A 22,233-nucleotide genomic window follows, 5' to 3' on the forward strand; every position below is an offset into this window, starting at 1 on the left:
AAAACCTTCCTCTGCAGCTGCTGGGGCTCAGCCTGGTCCGGGCAGTGCGGGCGCTGCATGGGGTCTCCTCTGTGGTTTCCACATCCCTGAGCTCTGAGCGGCCCCGAGGCAGGCGAGTTTTTGGGAAGTGGAAGTGCTCCATGTGGGCTCCCTAGAGCCAGGGTGCAGCGCGGATGCCACAAGGGCATGGGCAGCCTCTGTCTGGGGCACACAGCAGGCCAGGCAGGTGGGTGCAGACATGTCAGAGCTGCTGGGGCATGGAGAATACATGGAGCAACAGCCTGGCTGGGAGATGGAAATGCCAGGGCCTGCTTCTGTGTTTTGGCTCCATCGTGGACTCACTTCTGGAGCCGGTGAGAGGAGGTGCCGTGGCGAGGCAGCTTGCCCCCCCGTGTGCATAGTCTGGGGACTGGCAGCAGATGCAGGCCTGCTGCTCCCTGCTCCCCATCTTCTTCCTTCGTCTCCTAGCAGCATCACCGCCCTCTCCTCTGGCTCCAGCCTGCTCCAGCTGCCCTGTTGCTGGGTGCACCTGGGAAAGCAGAGCTGCAGACAACGGTGGAGGGCAGCGGATGCACCAAGTGAAATCCCACATCACCATGTCTTCACAGCTGCATTAAACCCAGTTATCTAACCCCACTTCACCAGCCCCAATGAAGAAGCATGGGGTTTTGCTGTGTGCAGACCTGGGAAGGAAGCGAGAAATCCCTGGGGTGGCCACCTTTTGAATGTGGTGCCCAGCTCTGTCCTCGCACCCCCAGGAGGAGAGAGAAGAGCTGGAGCAGGCGCAGAGAAGGGCGGCGAGGATGAGGAGCGCTGCGGAGGGGCTTCCCTCAGAGAGACTCATGAGGCCAGGCCTGGGCAGGGCAGAGATGCTGGAGGGGGCAGAAGGATTCACAACGCACAAAATGGCTAAGAGAAAGTCCCTGGGGATCGATCATTGCCTGTCTCTCTCCAGACAAGGACAAGGGGTCACAGCATGGACCGAGCAGCCGGCAGTTGAGCATGAACACCAAGCCTCTCTTTTCCCTCCAAGTGGCATTAAAGTGGGGGCTCGTGGCCACCAGCTATGGTGGGAGCTGAGAACTTGGGCAGATCCACCCGGGACTGGACACAGGCTTGGAGGAAAGGGGCACGGGGTGCTCTGGAGCGAGGGGCATGGCCTCTGCATCAGACTGGCCTGGACCTTAAGGGCTGCAAGGGAGAGAGGAGCAGGGAAAACCCTGCTCGGACCCCGTCATCTCCCGTCCAGCTCCGGTCTCTGCCCCGTGACACCGGGGACTGGGCATGACAGACCTGGGTCTGACCCGGTCCACAGCAGCTCCAATGCTCTTACACCTAGCCCAGCAGGCCCCACATAGAACAAGGCTGCCCCGCTGCAGGGAGCTGGCTAGCAAAACCTACCCAGTGCCACGGCCGTGCATGACACCACGAGAGGACCCACCCCTGATGCACCTGCCATGAGGCATCCCAGCTGCAACCCTCGTGGCGAGGCTACAGGGCAGACGGTGCCATCTGCTGAAGTAGCTGAGCCCGGCCTTGTGGCTCCCAGTTCAGTTCTCCCGGTTACTGAAGGGTCCAGGTGAGCACGGAGGGGGCGAGACAGGTCCAAGCTGCTCAGTGCAGGTGAGGCAAGCCCGGAACAGGAGCAGGCTTTGTCTGCAGCCTGCAGGGCCTGGCTGGAGCTGAGGGAAGGTTAGAGAGGTGCTGGTGGGACTGGAGGTGCCCGGGCAGGCGTGGGGGAGCTGCAGAGCCCAGCATGGGAGTAGCACGGGGGCTGTGGGTTGGGGCTGGGGGGGAAAGCACTCTGCTCTGCCCCAGCTTGGAGCAAGCCCTCCTGGCTCAACAGGGGCCTGGGTGCATGGTTGCACGCGAGGCCAGGAGCAAGGCAACGGCCTTCTCTTTTGGGCTCCGGCTGTGTCCCTCCGGAGAGGTCTCTGGCTGGGCTCCTGAAAGGGGCATGGATTTGGCAGCGAGGAGGAGGGCAGCATTTCAGAGGCTGCCACCGGAGCCGGGGAGAAACCCCCCCCCGGGAGCCTCCCAGCCCAGCCCGGCCCCTTGCCTGCGGGCTGCAAGCCACAGCTCAGCCCCCAGCCGCCCCGCGCCCTGGCACAAGCTCCTCCGGTGCCCGGGGGCCCCCGGCCACCCTCTACCCTCCGCAGCTGCAGGGGCAAGGGGGAGGCCGCAGCTGCCCCGGGCCCTGCGGGGCTGGGAGCGCGGGTCCCGGCCCCCCTGGAGCTGAGCCCCCGGGCCCGGGCCGGCCGTCCGGGGGGCTGCGGGAGGCGGCCGCGCCCGGCCGCGCCTTTACGCACGGGGCTGCGGGCGGCGCGGGGGCTCGGCGGAGCCGGGAGCGGCCCGGAGGGGGGGCTCGGCGGGGCGGGCGGCTGCAGCCGGGCCCGGAGGGCTGTGGTTAATGTGTAATGGGGACATATGGCGCGGGAGCCGGCGGCCTCCTGCCTGGCAGCGCGGGGGCCGCGGAGGCGGCCGGGCCCGGAGCCGGAGCCGGAGCCGGAGCCTCCGGGCTGCTGCAAGGGCTAATATTTGCTCTCCAAATATTGGCCTTGCTGCCCGGCCCAGGCGCTTTGATCCGCTTGGAGGGCCCATCTGTGCGCGCTGGCGGCTCCCCCGGCCTGCCCAGCGCATCCCGGCCGCAGCCCGGCCCGGCCGGAGCTGCCTGCCTGCCTCCCGGCCGGCCTCCCTCCCTCCCCGGCCCGTTTGCTCAGGGCTCCGGCAGCGGAACGGCGGCTCCTGCAAGCGCCCCGGGGCGCGGGGCTGCGCCGGATGCGGCCCCCTGCGCTGGGCCGGCTGGCACCGGCGGGGGAGGGACCCCCCTGCCCCGGCCCTCTTCCAGCTCCCCGGGGCTCCCGGGGGTGCTGAGCCCCGTCCACAGCCCCCTCCGGCCGGGCGCAGGAGGCCCGCGGGGTGCTCGACCCGGGACGCGGCACCCCGGGCCCAGCCGGGGCGGCGGCGAGCCGGGCGCTGTCCCCGCCGATGGTGCTGAAATCCCCGCGGCCCGGCGCCGGCCCCCCGCGCCCGTGCTGGGACCCCCGCGCTGCTGCACCCCGGGGCGCGGAGCGGGCGGTGGGGCAGGAGCACGGCCCCGGCACGGGCGGGGAGGGGGGGGTTGGGGAAGTGTGTGTGTGTGTGTATGCACGTGTGTGTGAGTGCATCTCTGTGACTGCCTGCGTGTGTATGCGCGTGTGACTGTGTCTGTGTGCGCGCGGGTCTGTCTGTGTGTCCCGGTTCCGTGTGTGCGCTTGTGTGCACACACGTGCGTGTGCCTGCCTGTCTCGGGCGCCTGGGTTCCGGGTGTGGACGTGGGGGTGGGGGGCGGGCACTCCTCCGGATGAAGCCCGTCTGCCCCTAGGCCAGGCCCGCCGCCCTCCCCCTCCTGCCCGGCTCCTGCCCTGCCAGCACGGCCCTCCTGCCCCGGCTGCTGCTGCTCCGGCTCTCGTGCGGGCTCGCCAGCCCCAGCCCCAGCCCCCGGCCCCCTGCCCGCAGCCCGTGGGCTCAGGTACCTCTTCTCCGGGCGCTGCTTCTCTGCTTCTCCCTGGCAGCCCGGCCGGGTGCGGGGCTGGGAGAGGGGAAGGTGGGATTACCTTACTGCTTAGCAAGGCAGGTGTGGGGAGAGCTGGGAGCTCTGCCCCTTGCTCCCTGCTGCTCTCTTCTCCTCCTCCTCCTGCACAAAGAGCCGCAGCCTAACACGAAGTAACCCTAGGGCTGGGCTTCTCCGCCCAGCCTGGGACTCGTGGCTTCCAGAAGTTGAGTCCAGCCAGATCCACCCAGGGACTGGACACGGGCTTGGAGGAAAGAGGCATCAGGAGCTCTGGAGCAGGGAGCAAGGGGCACGGCCTCTGCATCCTGGACCCTCGTGCAGGGAAAACCTTGCTCAGACCCAGTCATCTCCCTTCCAGCCTCCACTCTCTGCCCTGACACCAAAGACTGGGCGTGATGGACTTGGGTCTGACCCAGGGAGAAAGGAAGGTCTCCCCTTCCCAGCGAGCCGGTGAATGTGGCAGGGCAGCAAGAGCTCCCTGCTTCAGGGGAAGCTGGCAGAGTCCCTGCAACTCCCCTCTGCAGCAGGGCTCGGCTCTGAGGAAGGGGTGGTGGATGGTGAGACACCCTTCCCTGTCTCTGCAAAGCCCGGCGTGATCCAGGCATGGGGCAGTCCATCCCCCTGAGAGCAGGGCCACAGCTCCCCTTCCCATCTCGGGAAAACACAGCCCTGCTTTCCCTCTGACCCCGTGCCAGGTGCCCCCTGCCCGAGTCCAGCTACTACCACCTCTCTGCCCTTCAGTGACTTGTGATTCACCGGGGGGTCTAATGCAACCGGCACTGCAGATGACCCCAGTGCTGGGGCACTGAGATCAGAGCGGGTCCCAGAGGGAGGTGGATTGATCCTCCCTGTCCGGATAAAATCAGGCCTGTGGTGTCGAGAGCAGCTCCAGGGCCAGCTCTGATAGTCAGCCTGCTTCTCTGGTATATGCCACTAAATGGGTTAAATGCCAGTGTCCATGCCAAGTCTCCTATGAGCAGCACTGGCGTTGGTGTCCTTGGCCCAGCCTCACCTTCCCTCTCCGGCCAGGCAGAGCACCGCGGTCACCTCCTTGCCCAGAAACAGCCGTTGTTTAATGGTGCTGGATCTCTCTCCAGGCTGAGGGCCCCGGGAAGGCGATAGTCTAGGCATGGCAATACCTGGCAAGATGGATGGTAAAACCCAAATGGAAGTCCCTGAGCAAGGGGATCCAGCATCTTACACAACCCGAAGCCAATGCATGGTCCCCAGCCTTATGGAGCCGTCCCCTCTCCCTGTATCCCAGCCGGTGCCTACCTGGAAAGCAATGCAAAGGTTGGCAAGCGCCTGCCTATTGCTCACAGCACCCAGCAGAGCGGGGCTCTCGCCGTGCAGCTGCAATACAGAGCAGCGGGAGGAAGATAAGGGCTGCTCCCCTGCACAGGGTGGGAACAACATAGGTGCAGAGCAGGCAGCATGGCCTGTGCTTTCAGAAGCCCCGAGCTGGTTTGGGAGCCAGAATTGACATCAGAAGTGCTGTAAGCCCTTTAAGGAGCCTAAACCCCATGGGTGTCTCATGAAACAGGTTCCTTCACCACTTGGCTGCTTTTGCAAATGGCTGACCCCATGTCATGTTCTATCAGCGTGGGTGGGGATGCATCTAAGCGGCCTCCCCCATTGCTAAAAATCATGCCTTTCCTCTCCTTCTGCAGGGTGCCGGGTGCTGAAGGCCTATCCTGGGCTCCATTAGAGATGCAACATCAAGGTAGGAGATAACTCCCTGCAAGGCAGGCACCAGTCTAGGTGGCTCCAGCATCCTCTCACCTAGTGGGGAATAAGCTGTGCCGGGTGGTCTGGGGCAGGGGTGATAGTTGCCCTGCCGTGCTTTTGCTAGAGACAGTCCAAGAAGGGGGAGAAAGAAGGAAACCTGGGGAGAGAAGTCCTAGGTCCTGGGAGACCTCCTGACTTATGAACCACGGGGTCCTTGGAGCTGGAGTAGAGCCGGCTCTCACCCCGCCGGGACAAGGAGCAGGCAGCCTGGGGTGGCAGGCTCCAGCTGGGGACACTTCACGCTCTCCCTCCTTCAGACAGTCACCAAATGGGGGGGCTTCTGCCCCGCTCGCCCCCCACCACGCTGCAGACTCAGCCCTTCCATGCCATCCTTGCATCTCCTGAGACCGTGGCTGTCCTGGCCCCCAGCCCTGGTACCCCCCCCCAGTCTGCAGTCACCGACCCCAGGGCAAACCCCACCACCCTCCTGGGACCCTCTCCCCATTGCTCAAAGCTCTGGGCTTACAGGCGTTGCTCGTACTTGCAGGACCAGCTCACCTCTACCCACGTGACCACTCTTCTCCACCTCACCCACCCTCAGTGCCACCTGTGACAGGGAACCAAGGCCGAGGAGAAGCAAAGATGCCCCTTTAAGAGCCAGATTTCTGTGGCTGGAAGGGGCAAGGGCTTGGAGCAGGGGCATGCTGCTATAGCACAAGGGGAGGGACGCAGCCCTGGAGCCTGTGCAGAGAGGAGCCCCGGTCAGGGGAGGTGGCCAGGGAGACACGGTAGGAGCGGTGTCGCAGCCAGCAGGGGAGACAAGAGCAGAGCTCCGGATGAAGGCTGCTCTGGGCAGATAAGTGGGGCAGAAGCTGCTGGTGGGGGAGGAAGGCACCCCGGGGTGGGCAGAGCTGGTGCGGGGGGATAAATGAAGCTACAAAAGAGGATGTGGGGCAGTGGCTGGAAGTTGCAGCCACGGAGGTTTAGGTTGGAGATCAGGAAACACTTCTTCGCCGTCGGAGCAGGGAGGCTGCTCCATCCTGAGGACTGTCCATCACTGGAGGTGTCAGGGGCAGGTGGACGGGCGCAGGGCAGGGAGGATCCAGGTGCAGCGATGTCTGCTCTGCTGTGGGGTGTCCCAGGCCTCTGGGATGTGCTGGGTGCCCCCCACCATCTGCTCCATGTGTCAGGGGGGCTTAAGCCTCCCCCAGAGGTGCTGGGTGCTGCTGCAGCCCAGGCTGGGGATGGGCTGGGCTGCGCAGCACCAACCCCGCAGGGTCCTGGCTGGATGGCTGTGACCTCGCAGCTCCCTGCCAGCCCCAGGGATCTGGGACACTAGGCTTGTCTAGCTGAAGTTTCCCCGCTGTTTCCTGCAACCCAATGGTGAGACCCCAGCTCAGAGAACGTGCTCCAGGACAAGCCTCAGCCTCCCTGAACAGCTCCATCCCACAGCACCCGATCCCTTCCCCTTCCCACCCCTTCTCTTGGGGTCCCTGGTGAGGCAGCTGGGGGATGGCGGGGACATGTATCCCCTTGCTGCAGACAGCAGCCCCCAGGACCCTGTATACCTGGGTTATTCCTCAGGGGCTGGCGGTGTGAACCAGCTGGGAGGGGTCTTCGTGAACGGCTGCCCGCTGCCCACGTGCAAGAGGAAGAGGATTGTGGAGCTGGCCGTGAGCGGCGTGCGGGCCTGCGACATCTCCCGGAGTCTCCAGGTGGGTCGTGGGCTCAGGAACGGGGCTCCTGTGGGTGCGGCACTGCCCTGGGTACGTGCACAACTGCCGGCTCCCGGCAAAAGCAGGGTCTAGGCTACGATGGACATACCCCCAAGCATCTTGGTCCCACAGGTCTCCAACGGCTGCGTCAGCAAGATCCTGAACCGCTACTACCGGACAGGGGCCGTGGAGCCGAAGGCAACGGGGGGCAGCAAGGCCCGGCTGGCCACCCCCGCCGTGGTGGCGCGGATTGCCCAGCTGAAGCAGGAGCATCCGGGGCTTTTCGCGTGGGAGATCCAGAGGCGGCTGCAGTCCGAGGGCATCTGTGCCAGCCACCGGACGCCCAGCGTGAGTGGGTGCCCAGGGAGGCTGAGCCCTGGGGGTTGGAGGATGGGAGCTACCCCCATCCCTCAGCCTGGAGAAGGGACCAGGAGACAGGACGTAGCACGTGGAGATGGTGGGGGTGAAGGGGGCCAGGTGGGAGGGGATGAAGCGGTGTCTTTGGCTGGCAGCGGCTGCCCTGAGCTGGAGAGGTGAGTTCCCAGGCACCTGGGCATCCTGTCCCTGGCACATCAGCACACGAGGAACGAGGCTACTAGTGGTGCTACGCTGACAGCACCCGTGAAATGCAGCCCGCAGGGCCCTCATATGCCCGCCACGCTTTGCTGGCTCCTGGCTCCCATCCATAGACTGCTTTCCTGTCTTTACCCTGTTTGTGTGCACGGTGCCTAAGGGTGGCATCTCCTGGACCCGAGCTGTTTCCATCCAGCCCGCGGGAGCCAGAGGGGTCCCAGGCTGTGGCTGATTCATGGACCCCCCTGAGGTGACTCCCAGCATCTTCTCTGCCCAGGTCTCTTCCATCAACCGGGTGCTGAGGAGCCTGCCCCCCAGCCTGCCGCTGGCCCCTGGCTGCGCCTTCACCGTGCATCCTTCCCCGCCGGGTGAGACCCAGTGGGGGACGGGGAAGGGGATGGTCCCCCCGACACCCAGCATCCCTTGAAGAAGGGCTAGTTTCATGCCCACAGCAAGGAAACCCCCAGGGACTCATCCCCTGATACCCCCATCTCCCTCTCCCCATCTCCCATGTGCCTTTCCCTGCTAGGAGATGCCCAAGCCAGGGTCTCAGCGGTGATCCAACATCCTCCAAGAAGCTCCGAAGCCCCCCAGAGCTCGCCGCTGGACGGCCAAGCCAGGAACAGGACGGTCTTCTCCGCCGCACAGTCCCTGGCCCTGGAGGAAGGTGATTGTCTCGGGTGGGGGCCGTACGGCTGCTCCGGTTCTCTGGTCTCCGTGCACCGAGCACATCCCGGAGGGGTTGGACCCCAGGGCGAGTTATTGCAGGTTTGGGGGGAGCTTCCTGCTTCTCTCCAAAGGCGCTGGTGCTGGATAGAGGTAGGGACCCCTGGTATGAACCAGGTCTGGGTCCCTGCGGCTTTTGGGGGTGGGGGTGAGGGGGGCAGTTCAGCTTCAGACCCAGCGACTGGGGCAGCCTTGCAGCTCTTCCCTCCCGACTCCCTTCCAGCTTTCCAGAGGGGGCAATACCCAGACGCCTGCACCCGGGAGAGCCTGGCCATGGTTACCCAGCTCCCCGATCCCACCATCCGGGTAAGTGGGAACCATTGCCCTGTGGCCTGCCCTGCCAGACATGAGCTGGGCAGCCTCGCAAACACATGTGAGTGAGCACAAGTAGCAGACTGTGAGTCAAGAAGCATGGGAATGAATGCGCTGAGTGTGCAACAGAGGGGCCTGGCCAAGACAGGCTGCTTGGGGGCTGGATCTGCTCCCAGGAGGGGTTTTCTGGTGTGTGGCACCTGTGAGAGCAGGAGGCTGGATGCTCCTAGGGCCGTCGGCACATGCGTGCCCAGGACCAGGCATGTTGGAGTAGCTGGTATGTGTGTGGAAGCATCAGGCAGGGCTCTTCCCCTGTGTGCATCTCCCCAGCCCCCTGGCCAGACCCCCGGGACCTCTGGGCACGGCTGAGCAGGGAGCCAGGGCGGAAGGGAACTAACCTCCAGCCACCTCCCTATCCCCTCGCCCGGGGCAGTGGCCAATGCCTGGGTCCGACTTTGGGCAGAGCCTGCTTCAGACAGTGGCAGCAATGCCCAGGCACCCGCAACCCCAACCCACCGTGGCCCAGGCAGGTGGAGCGAGGGCATCCCGGACAGGCCCCGGGTGTGTGGCGTGGTTTGGACTCCGGCTCCAGCCCAAGGTCACGGCGCCATGGGCCAAGTGGAGGGAAAGGACCTCGTGGCCTGTGGCTCTTGTGCTCCAGGCCATGAGCTCTCAGCTTCTCTTGGTGCAGCCTGGACTGCGGCGTCAGCGCGTTGCACCTGCCTGCCAGAGCCGCCACGGGGCCGTGCACTGCCTGCAACGTCACGGGTGCACATGCCTTCTTTCTCACACACACATTCTCACACGCGCACACCCCTCCATAGTCTCACCCCCGCCCCATATTCTCTCACGCACATGTTCATTCACACACATACACATAGGTTCCCATAGTCTCAGTCATACATGAGCAGGCGCGTGCACATATACACATGCTCTCAGACATACACACTCACACACGCCTTCATAGTCTCAGGCACACACACACACATACTCACACACACGCAGTCTCAGACTTACACGCACACCCCCTCATAGTCTCACACACGCACTTCTCCCCATGTTTTCTCACACACCTGTTCATTGACAAAGACACACATACCTCCCCATAGTCTCAGACATACATGCGTGGGTGCACGCGCACACACACACACACGCATGCATGCATGCACACACACCTACACACATGCCCATAGTCTCTCAGATATACACACATACACCCCTCCATAGTCTGACACACACAAGCCCATACACCCCCATACTCCCTCAGATGTAGACACATACCCACACACACACCTCCATAGTCTCAGACACACACAGGCAAACATACATACATGTGCACACACACCCATAGTCTGTTAGATGTACACACCCATCCACACACATACCTTTCCATAGTCTGACACACGTGTGCATGCACACTCCCATAGTCTCTCACCCACCTACATGCACACACACACACCCACACCCATCCATACTCTGACGTGCACACATGCATATCCCTCCATAGTCTCACACATGCACACACACACACACATATGCATGTTCACACACACCCATTGTTTCTCAGACATACATACCCATCCACACATATTCCCCTCCCTGGTGTGACACACCAACACCCCCCCCTTCCAAAGTCTCAGGCACACATGTGCACACACACATGCATGTACACACATGTACATCTGAGAGACTGGGCACACCCATCTATACTCATACCCATCCATAGTCTGACACATGCATGTGCACACACAGCCATAGTCTCTCAGATGTACACACCCACACGTGCATATATACACACATGCCCCTCCATAGTCTCATGCACACATGCACACACACACTTGCATGCACACTCCCCTGGTCTTTCATATGCACTGTTTGTGCCTGCTAATGCCCTGCGCCGAGGACGAGGCACGGGAGACGCAGGCTGCTCGCTGCATCACCCTCCAGCGGTGCATTTTGTTAGCCCCAGGGCTGCAGGGCAGGGAGGGGCTTGGCTCAGGAAGTGACCCCGCAGAGCCTGGCCCTGGCAGCTGCATCAGGGCTGGGAAGACAGAGCAGACCAGGAGCTCGGGCTAGGGGTGAGTGTCCTGTCCCCCAACCCCACAACCCTTTTTTGTTACCCTATGCTGGACTCTCTCCAATTTGTCCACATCCTTTCTGTAGTGGGGGGCCCACAGCTGGACACAGGACTCCAGATGTGGCCTCCCAGTGCTGAATAGAGGGAAGAGTCACTGCCCTGCATCTGCTGGCAACACTCCTGCCATCACTGCCCAGGATGCAGCTCTGGCTCTGGCTGGGCAGTGATGGGAAAGCTCCCTGACTCCTTAGATGAGCTTAAACCTCCTGAGAAGTTAGGAGAGAATCTGCATTCAGGTCTTTCACTGCGGCTCCCAGGGCCGTGCTCACACAGGACGTGGTTTGCAGATCTCTGCTGCCATCAGGAGAGGCCGGGAATTCATCCTTTAAACATAATGCAAGCATCGTCCCCTGACTTTGTTGGCTGCCACGGTCCCCTGGCCTTACCCTTGGCAGGTTTGGGCGCTCTGCTTTGCGGCTGTGCGCGAGGACCCGGAGAGTCCCAGAGCTGCGGGGCTGGCGGGGAGCTGCGGGGTTGCATCCGGTCGAAGCGCTGCCTGAGGCAGGATCAGCCCCGTCCAAACTAGCCCCCGTCCCCTGGCGTCTCTCCTGTGGCCTCCCTACTCCACCAGTGCAGTTTTCCCTGAGATCCAACCTAATTTGTGGAGTTTCAGTACAAGGATTTGTCTGGGCTGGCTTGCACACGGCTGATCCTGCCTCCAGCAGGGGCTTACCTTAGCTGTGACCTCCCGAGGTCCCTTCCAGCCCCGCTTCTCTCAGACCCTCCTGACCCCCAGGCCTCCTGCGTGTACCACACGCTCACATCCTACACACCCCCAAGACATGCACCCTATGCCCGCAGCAACCTCACCCGCCCCAGCCCCGGTAGGGGCAAAGCCCCCGATGCTGTGAGATGCACCCGAGAGCTGGAGCCCGGCAGGAGGGCACAGCCGGGTGGAGGGGGCCGAGCAGGGCTGATGAGCAAGTCCCTCTCCCTTCCCCGGCGCCAGGTCTGGTTTTCCAACCGAAGAGCCAAGTGGAGGCGAGAGGCGAAAGTGAGCCTGCGAGCTGCCCAGACAGGTGAGGTCCCCCCATCCTTTCCCCCACGGGACGGACCCCTGCCCGGCGCTCAGGGGGACGTCGCCCTGTAATGCAAGCAGCCGAAGGACAGCAGAGGAAAGCTGGCGGTCCCAGGCAGTGCGACGGCTGGCAAGTCCCCTCACGTCTCTGTCCCAGCCCAGAGGGAGCCCCTGTGATTCCCCTCGGGACTGGGACCAGTGAGGATGCATGCCTGCTTGCTGGGAGCCTTCCCCCTGTTATCTCCCCAGGGCTGCACGGTGACTGGACCCTGCCCCCCTGGGCACCAGGGCAGGACTTTGCTGCCCTCCACCCCTCCTCGGGGACTGGCACCGGCTCCACTCAGGTAGGTGGGTGCCCCTGGTCCTTGCTTGGACTGGGGCAGCTTAGCAGCGTGCCCCTTTCCTGGGCTGGTCCCCAGGTCGCCTCTTCCCTGCCCAGGGGCCTGAGAGGCACTGCAACCCCCTCCTGCCCAGCTGGTGCATGAATGCCCCCTCTCCTCCTGCCCTGCACAGGGCCCGCCTGCCACCCCGGTGCCCCTGCCTGGCCAGGGTGGTCTCAACCCCGCCAGCCTCCACGTCACGGCACCCCTGCTGCATCTCCACACCTCTCCGCCGGGCTGCGGTAAGAGGGGTCTCGCCGGCCGGCCCCCTGCACCCGGGGGGTCTTGGATCCCCTGCAGCGTGGGCTCGAGGGTGGGAACAGGCCTCAAGAGCAGCGGGGTGGGGGTGGACTTGTTTCCTGGCTTGTTTCTTGGAAGCCCCTTCTTTTGCACAAAGGGAGCCTGGGGGGTCTTGGAGGGGGAGGAAGGAGCTGTGCCATGGCTGTGCTGTGTCCCCCAGGGCACGGGCAGCCAGCACCCTCGTGGGCTCCTCATGGCCCAGGCTGACCACCTGCTCTCCCACGGCAGGTCTGGCACCGGGTGAGCTCCCGTCTCCTGCCCCTTGGAAGCCGAGGCTGGTACGGCCCCCGCTGGACACCTCGCCCTGCTGTGCTCTTCCCAGCAGTACCCTTGCTCTGCCGCCCAGTGCCACCGTGATGCCTCTCCTGCCACCGCCTGCTCCTGCCCCCCTGCCCAGTGCCCAGCTGGTCCCTGGAGAACGGGCACCGTGGCTGCACCCCGGGCACGCCGGCTCAGCCACGGCCCTCGGGCACTTCCCCACTGGGCTGCACTGCTTCTGAGGGCTGGAGGTGGGAGGCCTGCGGGATGGGCTGGCTCACAGGCCACGGGACCCCATGCACCAAACCATGGACCGAGGGAAGTTGTGTAGCTCTGGAAATGGGGGCGAAGGTTTCTGAACACGTATGAGCACGGACTGGAAGGGAGAGTGACTGGGTCCTCTCTCCCTTGCAGCCTTTATGGTCCAGGCCGGTCTGATGCAGAGGCCGTACCCCTCGCCCCCTGCTCCAGAGCTCCCCGTGCCCCTTTCCTCCACACCCGTGTCCAGCCTGGGGTGGATCTGGCCGAGCTCTCCGCTTCCTTCGCAGCTGGTGGCCACGAGCCCCCACTTTAATGCCACGTGGAGGGGAAATAACTTCCTTCTATTAGTTTTACATGCACACACAATAGTTTTAGGTAGAGCTTAGATGATGGCTTGTCTGAGATGGTTTGGACAGGGCTGATCCGGTTGGACTAGAAGTAACCCCCACAGCTGAGTAGCACAGCTGGGGGGGGGTGTAGATTTGGGGTTCTCCCTCAGGGGAACCCATGCTGTAGGGACTGTTGCCACCGGTGCATGGGGGTGATCTCTGGAGGTCCCCGGCAGCTGCAGAAGGAGCTGCAAGTACTTTAGCGGTTTGGGCATTTTGCCCCCGTGCTGCTGTGACCCTCCCGCCAGGCCCGGGGTAGCAGCAGCGAGGGCCAGTTCAAGTTCAGGGGATTCAAGCAGACTTTCTCTTCTGGCTCAAGGGAACCTGCATTGTCCCTGGGTGCTCCAGTATGAGGAAGCCTCTCCGCTGGCGGGTGACATGCAGCTAAGCCAGGATTTATGGAAGGGGAACATAAGACCCCGATCCGTCGTGCCCTGTCCCCTGTGCCACGCCGGGCAGAGAGCGGAGGCTGGATGCGAGAGTGACTGGGTCTGAGCTGGGTTTTCCCTGCTCCTCTCTCCCTTGCAGCCTCCAGGGGACAAATGCAGAGAAAACCTTGACTATTAAATGCAAACGGAAAGCCCAAACCATCTTCAGTCTCTCTCAGCTGCTGGCAGCCCCATGCATTAGGAAGGGAGACTCGCCCAGGGCTGATGTGGGAGGCTCTCCTGCCTAAACTAGCTGGAGTAGCAAGCGTGGGTAGGGCAGGCTGACCCCAGAGGGTCCTGCTGCTCCTCTCCGCTGGGGTCACTGGGCTGTTTCGAGGGCTCAACCCCTGACACCAGCCAAAGCAGCAAGTGTTGGATAAGGAGCTGGCTGGGGATCCTTGCTCCTTCATCTCCTGCTGGGGTCTGCCTCTCCTCTCTGCTGGCCGGGATGGCCTCCACTCAGGATCTGCTGCTCCCCTTGCTAGTGCAACCCCACTCGTTTAGCCCCTGAGCTACCCCGCCGAGCGAGCTACCCCCTTGAGAAGCAAATATCTCACAAGGCCATTCAAGAGGTAACTTGCACCCAGGGTTGCTCCTGCTCCGTGCCTGCCCCGTCTCTGTGCTGGCGCGGAGGCTTTCCCTCCACTGCAGACCTCCGCAGGGAGGGCTGAGCCCTCCATGACTTCTCTTTGCACTGTCGGTGCCCTGGCAAACCCCACCATCCGGGGAGGGGGTGGGCTGTGGACACAAGCCCCTCATCCACCTGCCCACTGGATTTACACACCTGCCCTGCAGATGGCAAGAACAGGCTTATGCAGCCCCCTCACCAATGAGGGGCTGTGGAGAAGGACCCCTCCATGGACTGAGACCTTGCACTGGTGGGGAGGCGCGTCCCCAGGACCCTTGCAACTATGGCACCCCAGGTCTCACACTCCTGCCAGGGTCACCCATAGCAAACCAGCCTGAGGGGACGCTCCAGATAACCCCCGTCCAACCTCAAGTCCTCAATGGACGTTCAGGCAGAAGGATCTCAATTTTGGCAATGAAAATGGTTTGGGGGTTGGGGCACAGGAGAGGCTGACACCCAGGAAAAAGCCAACTTTCTAAATGGGCACTTTGAGTCAGTTTTTCACCAGTCCCACGGGACGCCCCTGCCCACTGTGGGACAGGGGGAGATCCCTTACCCTCCATCGAAGATGACCTCGTGAAGGAACACCTTGAGAGGCTGGACACCTTCAAGTCAGCCGACCCTGATGGTCTACACCCCAGGGTACTCAAGGAGCTGGCGAGCATCATAGCCCAGCCTCTGACATGGATCTTCGAGAGCTCTTGGCACTCTGGTGAAGCGCCCGAAGACTGGAAGAGGGTCAATGTGGTGCCTATCTTCAAGAAAGGGAGGAAAGTGGATCTGGCAAAATACAGGCCCATCAGCCTGACCTCTATCCTGGGGAAGGTCTTGGAAAAGATTATCAAAGAGGCCATCCTTAACAGACTAGCTGAAGGTAACACCCTGAGGGATACCCAGCATGGGTTTGTTGTGGGTAGGTCTTGCTTGACCAATCTCATTTCCTTCTATGACCAGGTGACCTATCACCTGGACAAGGGAGATGAGATTGATGTCATATATCTTGACTTCAAAAAAGACTTCGATCTGGTGTCCCATGATCACCTCTTGGCTAAACTCGCTAACTGTGGCCTTGACCACACCACGATCCATTGGCTGGGAAATTGGCTCCGTGGTCGGACCCAGAGGGTGGTGGTTCACGGAAGTCAATCGTTGAGGTTCGCTGTGCCCAGTGGGGTCCCCCAAGGCTCTGTCCTTGGGCCTGTGGCGGGCCAGTAGGGGGCGCTCCTGCGCTGAGCCTCCCACCTCCCTGCGCCCGACCATCTTCCAGGCTCCGAGTGCCTCCCTGGGGGCACCTCACGCCGGGCCGACCCCCTTCCTGGAGCACACCCGCTAGCCTGGGGGTGCCACTGCCACCACCCCGAGAAGGGACTTAATTCTGGCTCTGTGCGCCCTGGGAAACACGAGCCTAGTAGCCTTTGAGGGTACTTGGTTCAATTCCAGAAGTTGGGATGCTTCCCTGAGTCAGAAGCACAAGCAGTGGTCTGTCTTAGTCAGCCGAACCAAGGGGACACCAAGGCATAATCTAGACCCACTCCCAATAAGTCTCCCACACTAGGTACAAAGGAGAACTTTATTGGTTACAGAAGGTAGGGTTAGAATAGGGTCCAGGGCAGAGCAATATCAGAGAAATCCCATCGAGCAAACTCCTGTGGCTGGGATAACCTTTGATCTCGCATCTGAGTTACTGCAAGCTATAAATCTAGTTGGATCTCAGGTAGCTTACTTACAAGTATCATCCAGAGGCTGATGGAGATTCCCTCTGGAGGCAGGCAGCTCCTTGATCATGAGTTTGAGAGATAGAGCAAGTTTCAGATGGTCCAGCTCTTCTTTGTTCCTGAGTATCCCTCATGGCTGCTGCCCCCTCCTCCTGGGCAGTCCTTAACTTATATAGCCCTTGTGACCTCATTTACCTGGTCCAATGGAGGCCAGCACCTGTTGGCTGTCAGCCAACCAATTTGAAATACATCAGTAGTTGCCGGGCAGTCTCTAGCCCACCAGGAAGGAAGGCCCTCACCCAGGTGTGTGATGCCAGTCACGTAGGCAGAGGGAGCAGGTTTCCCCCCTCCCTCAGGAGTGTATCCAGCTCAGGTTACCTAAAGAGGTAAGGAAGTGTCTCTCGGCTGGGTCCATCCTAATCACAATTGTCACAGAGCAGAGATTAATCAGCTCTTCCTTCTTCAGCCCTTTCTTCACATGAAGGCCTCTCTCTTTCGCCAGCTCTTTCAAGTTGGCCGCTGTCACGTGGACATACTTGTCAGCCATCCTAGCTATCTACACTGTCCAGTCGACCCAATACCAAATTGATAATTGTTTGCTCAAGGGTTTTCAGTGACTCTATTCCTTTTCCCAAATTATGCTTCTAATACAGTAGGGTATTCAGATTCCACCTCTGCCACTACGTGTGGCTGGCCTGCCACAGGGCCTATACTGTATAACATCTTCATCAATGATGTGGACACTGGTGTCAGAAGTGGACTGGCCAAGTTTGCTGATGACACCAAACTGTGGGGTAAAGCATCCACACGTGAGGACAGGAGGGAGATCCAGGCAGATCTTGACAGGCTCAGCAAATGGGCGGACGAGAACCTGATGGTGTTCAACACTGAAAAATGCAAGGTTCTCCACCTTGGGAGGAAAAACCTGTAGCATCCTTATAGGCACGGCAGTGTTACACTGGCTAGCACTATGGACGAAAGGGACTTGGGGGTCATGATTGACCACAAGATGAACATGAGCCTGCAGTGCGATGCTGCGGCCAGTAAAGCGAGCAAAACGCTGGCTTGCATCCATAGATGCTTCTCAAGCAAATCCTGGAACGTCATTCTCCCCCTGTACTCGGCCTTGGTGAGGCCGCAGCTGGAGTACTGCGTCCAGTTTTGGGCTCCACAATTCAAAAAGGATGTGGAGAAGCTTGAGAGAGTGCAGAGAAGAGCCACGCACATGATCAGAGGTCAGGGAAGCAGACCCTAAGATGAGAGGCTGAGAGCCATGGGACCCTTCAGCCTGGAAAACCACAGGCTCAGGGGTGAGTTTATCCTATAAGCTTATCAAGGGTGCTCACCAGGATCTGGGGGAACGTCTGTTCACCAGAGCGCCCCACGGGATGACAGGGTCGAACGGTCACAAAGTCTGCTGCGACTGATTCAGGCTGGACATAAGGAAGAACGTCTTTACTGTCCGAGCCCCCAAGGCCTGGAATAGACTGCCGCCGGAGGTGGTTCAAGCACCCACTTTGAAAGCCTTCAAGACACATTTGGATGATTATCTTGCTGGGATCCTGTGATCCCTGCTGACGTCCTGCCCCTGGGGCAGGGGGATAGACTCAATGATCCTCTGGGGTCCCTTCCAGCCCAAATATCTATGAAATCTATGAAACTGGGCTGTTTTAATCTGGAGAAGACCGAGGGGGATTGAATAGCAGCCTTCCGCTCCCTGCAGGGGGGGTTGCAAAGAGAATGGGGCTGGGCTGGTCTCAGTGGGGGCAGGTGACAGAAGGAGCAATGGGCTCAAGCTGCAGCAAGGGAAGTTGAGGTTGGATATTAGGACAAACTTTCTCACTAGGAGGGTGGTGAAGCACTGGAACAGGTCACCCAGAGAGTCTCCATCCTTGGAGGTTTTGAAGACCCAAGTAGACAAAGCCCTGGCTGGGATGATGTAGCTGGGTGTGGTCCTGCTTTGAGCAAGGGGATGGACTGGATGTGACTCCTGAGCTCCCTTCCAACCTTCATACTCTATGATGATATGACTGTAAAGACAGAAGAAGGTTTAAGCTAGATGGAGGTCTCCTGTCATCTAGGGTTTTCCCTTGCCCTTGGAAACAGCACACTGTCCTGTATCAACCTCCACAAGCCACATGATGACAGACCAATGGTGACAGAGACAGGCCTGGCAAATCTAGCAGTATCCTGATGGTTGTCTTGCAAGTTGAGACAGGGGTGCAATTTGGCAGATGTTACCACGATTGAGGAGTCCTATTCAGGATCCCCTCTGCTTACGGGGCTAGCAAAGTGCCCTAAACCGAGGCTATCTTATCTGCTCTTGTCTGGATAACAGCATCCAACGGGATCACTCTCTTTGTAGTGAAAGCACCGTCAGAAGACAATGATTTTCATGAAGTAATGCGTCTTGCCCTCGAAGCAGAGAAGAGAGGGTGGAGGAAGGACAAGGAGAGGAGTCCCTGCCTGCAGCCTGCTCTCCCCTGGGGAAAGCCCTGCAACTCCTGTGGACGGGTCTGTGGCTCGAGGATTGGCCGTCACGTGTACAAGTGCCCTTAAGTCGCTGCAAGACCTATCACTGAGCCATGGGGAGATCATCCACGAAGGGGGATTGCCGCTGCCGTCGCTGCAGAGGAGGACTATGCAGAAGCACAGCAGAAAAAACGAGCAGGGTGACGCAGAGAACTGGAGTACGCTACAGAGACGGCATCAGGCCAGAAATTGGGTAGGGCCTCTTCCTGGTGACATCTTCTCAGCAGTCCTGGCTGCAGGTTTTTCTGGAGTCTTGTCTGCTTTCTTAAAGAAAGCGTCCAGGACGGTTGGACAGACATTCTCCAGGGAGATGAGCGACGCAGCGAACTTGTTCACTGGCATGGCATTTAATCAGATCAGGCGTTGTAAAGTCGAAACTGAGGTCATAACGTTGAAACAGGGCGTCAATGTATAAACGTTGTAAGTGGGAAACATTGTAAGTCAAGGACTGCCTGTATATGCGATGTGTAGCAGGGGACATGGATCTCAAGGCACGTGCTGGTGCAGCGCTCATCTGCCGGCGTGCAGAGCTCTCTTTGCTGGCTATGTGTCCGGGGGTGGTGCAGCCCTGTCCCCGTCATCCTGGGTCTCCCACCTCCCTGCGTCCGACCATCTTCCAGGCTCCAAGTGCTTCCCTGGGGGCACCTCACGCCTGGCCGACCCCCTTCCTGGAGCACACCCGCTAGCCTGGGAGTGCCACTGCCACCACCCCGAGAAGGGACTTAATTCCCTCTGGAAACTCCGCTCCCCCAGACAAGCGCAACTGGCAAGGACTGCTAAATGCAGACACTCTGCAGCTCACAGCCCGTGAGGGGACTCCACTGTGCCTGGAGCCTGCCAGGGTACACACTATCCCACCTAGTGGCTACCAGCATTGGCCTCGCTTCCTCCTGCTCAGCCCAAGCTGGGGACTGCAAGAGACCCTCTCTGGGCAGATCCCCTCCTGCAGTGCCCTGCCCTGCCCACATTACATCCACCAGGCTGGACCACCTAAAGGGTAGAGCTGAGCGTGGAGCTGGGGGATGCATGGGGTAGGGGTCAAAAGCCACAAGTCAGGAGCCGAAATGCCAAGCCAGGGTAGGAGCTGGGCATGAGAAGCCTCGTTCCCAAGGGCAAAGTGCAAGGAAACGCCAAAGCAGGGAGCAGGCAGCATGCAGATGGAGCCAAAGCAGGGAGAGGAGTCGGGGAAGGGATGTGCAGGAGAAGGGAGAGGCCGCGGTGGAGGAGCAAGCTGAGGCAGGGCCAGACCTGGGCAGAGAGGGATGCTACTGTGTGTGGAGCTGCGCAGAGACCCAGGATGGCGCAGTATGCAGCCAGGCGCAGGGGCTGGAGCAGTGCCCGCAGGGCAGCCCCAGGGGTGAGACTTGGCTGGCCTTGGTTAGATGGGGACTGGGGTAAAGTCAGGGCGGAAAAACGCAGGCAGCAACCATGTGGGGCGAGAGGCGCGCTCCCACTGTGCCCCGCGGGAGGTTCCTTGGGTCGGCTCCTGTGCACTCCCACGGACGGTGGACCCGGCGCGCGGGGCTGGGTGTCAAGTCCATCTGTACCCGCCACCATGGGAGGCCGAGCTGGTGTCGGGACCCCCGGGCCCCGCGCAGGGGGTTGGTGCACTGCCCGCAGGAGCCTGCCCAAGCCTTGCCGCACGGAGCCCCCAGCTGCATCCCCTGGCTCCTGGGACCCTTTGTGGCCCCTTGCTCACTGCCTGCAGCGTGGGGTCCCTGGACAGGAACCACCCCCGGCCTCCCGCTGAGCAGTCGGGACTCATCCAGCAGGTTCTGGATGAGCCTGGCCATGGAAGAAGCTGTCCACCACGGCCGAGGACTCCCCGGGAATCTGCCAGTAGAAGACGGCTCCCAGGAGATCAAAACAGCCTCTACACAGCACATTGCAGTGCAGGAGCACGTCAGCACCGTCCCACGTGGCGACTCTGTCGCTCGCCCAACCTGCTGAGGGGCAGAGGGGCACTGACAGGACCCACTCCAGCTGCTAGTCCCTTCCCAGCACATCTGGTGCAGATGCCGTGCCCCTCGCTCCCTGCTCCAGAGCTCCCCGCGCCCCTTTCCTCCAAGCCTGTGTCCAGTCCCAGGTGGATCTGGCTGAGCTCTCAACTCCCACCACGTCTGGTGGCCACGAGCCCCCACTCTCATGCCACGTGCGGGGAAAAGAGCGGCTTGATGTTCATGTTACATCAGCTACCTGGTCGTTTCATTTGGTGATCCCTTGTTCTGCGCCCTGCTCCCTCAGCTCTGTTTTTTGGAGTGGAGGGGCCGCAAATGCATGCAGCGTTTGATGCATGGGCAGACCAGAGGTTTATACAGAGGCACAACTAGATTACAGGTTTATTTCCACTCCCCACAACACCTCCTGTGCCTGCTTGGGGCTATGGGTACAATTGAGCTCTCCCCTGCATGGGGAGCTCGTGGACGTGGTCCCAGAAGACAGACCCCAGGGAGACAGCTGGGCACACAGCTGCAGCGTCCCCTGCACGCCAGGCCCTGCACTTATTCTGGCTCTCCCCGGGAAATGCAAGAGTGCCAAACTAGTAGGGAGGGAAAGACTGCAGAAAGACCTGGATAGGTTGCAAGGGTGGGCTAACAAAAACAGGATGTGTTTTAATATGGACACAGAGGCACAGAGACAGAAAGGGATCTTGGAGTCATCATTGACTCCAAGATGAACACGGGCCAACAATGCGAGGTCACGGTCCGCAGGGCCAACCGGACCCTATCGTGCATCCACAGGTGCATCTCAAGTAGGGCCAAGGAGGTGATCCTCCCCCTCTACGCGACACTGGTCAGGCTGCAGCTGGAGTACTGTGTCCAGTTCTGGGCACCGCACTTCAAGAGGGATGTGGACAACATGGAGAGGGTCCAGAGGAGGGCCACCTGCCGCATGATCCGGGGACAGCAGGGCAGGCCCTACGAGGAGAGGCTACGGGACCTGAACCTGTTCAGCCTCCACAAGAGAAGGCTGAGGGGGGACCTGGTGACCGTCTATAAACTCACTAGAGGGAGCCAGAAGGGTTTGGGGGAGACCTTGTTTCCCCTAGCGCCCCCCGGGATAACACGGAATAACGGCCACAAGTTGTGGGAGAGCAGGTTCAGATTAGACATCGGTAGGAACTGTGGCAGAAATGCCACCGTGGGTGCCCCTCTCCAGAGACCTGTCTCTGCCAGCCTGGGAGGCTGGTGTTGAATCCCTCAGGGTGGGGATCTCCCACCTGGTCTGCATGACGAAAGCCTGGCGCCTGGGAGGCGATGCTCTGGTCACCTGGGCAGGGGGAAAAGCCTGGCCCTGCGCGGGCCCAGGTAGCCGGGGTTGCTTTGTAGGTTGGTCGGCTTGTGGCCAGTATTGGCAGCTTCTATTGGACCGGGCTGCTGAGGTCAGAGAGGTTATTTAAGGGCCCGGTCCAGGAAGAAGGGCAGCCATTAACCATGCGGTCATCCAGGTGAATCTGAACCGGGCTCTCTCCTCATCACCGCATGCTCCAAGAGTGCCCTGCCTCCAGAGGAAACTCCAACCACCTCTGGACGATGCGCGTGAGTAAGCTACTCGAGATCCGACTAGATATTTAGCTTCA

General features: G+C 61.0%; 1 protein-coding gene across 1 annotated transcript; it reads left to right on the top strand.

The window, feature by feature from the left end:
* The first annotated feature begins 6,804 nt into the window (after positions 1-6,804).
* PAX4 (paired box 4) lies at positions 6,805-20,603 on the top strand. The gene is made up of 7 exons (XM_059725522.1): positions 6,805-6,996; positions 7,129-7,344; positions 7,847-7,947; positions 8,037-8,236; positions 8,519-8,601; positions 11,694-11,763; positions 20,362-20,603. The coding sequence occupies exons 1-7, from the start codon at positions 6,805-6,807 to the stop codon at positions 20,601-20,603; spliced, it is 1,104 nt and encodes a 367-aa protein (XP_059581505.1).
* Positions 20,604-22,233: the final 1,630 nt, after the last annotated feature.

This window comes from Alligator mississippiensis, chromosome 4 (assembly GCF_030867095.1).
Source record: "Alligator mississippiensis isolate rAllMis1 chromosome 4, rAllMis1, whole genome shotgun sequence".
Taxonomy (NCBI): domain Eukaryota; kingdom Metazoa; phylum Chordata; order Crocodylia; family Alligatoridae; genus Alligator; species Alligator mississippiensis.

Bases quoted from the DNA above. Each gene is read 5' to 3' on its own strand.
- PAX4 (XM_059725522.1), top strand. From the start codon at position 6,805: ATGTATCCCCTTGCTGCAGACAGCAGCCCCCAGGACCCTGTATACCTG. The intron at 6,997-7,128 runs GTGGGTCGTGGG...TTGGTCCCACAG, and splicing joins ACATCTCCCGGAGTCTCCAG to GTCTCCAACGGCTGCGTCAG. The intron at 8,237-8,518 runs GTGATTGTCTCG...ACTCCCTTCCAG, and splicing joins GTCCCTGGCCCTGGAGGAAG to CTTTCCAGAGGGGGCAATAC.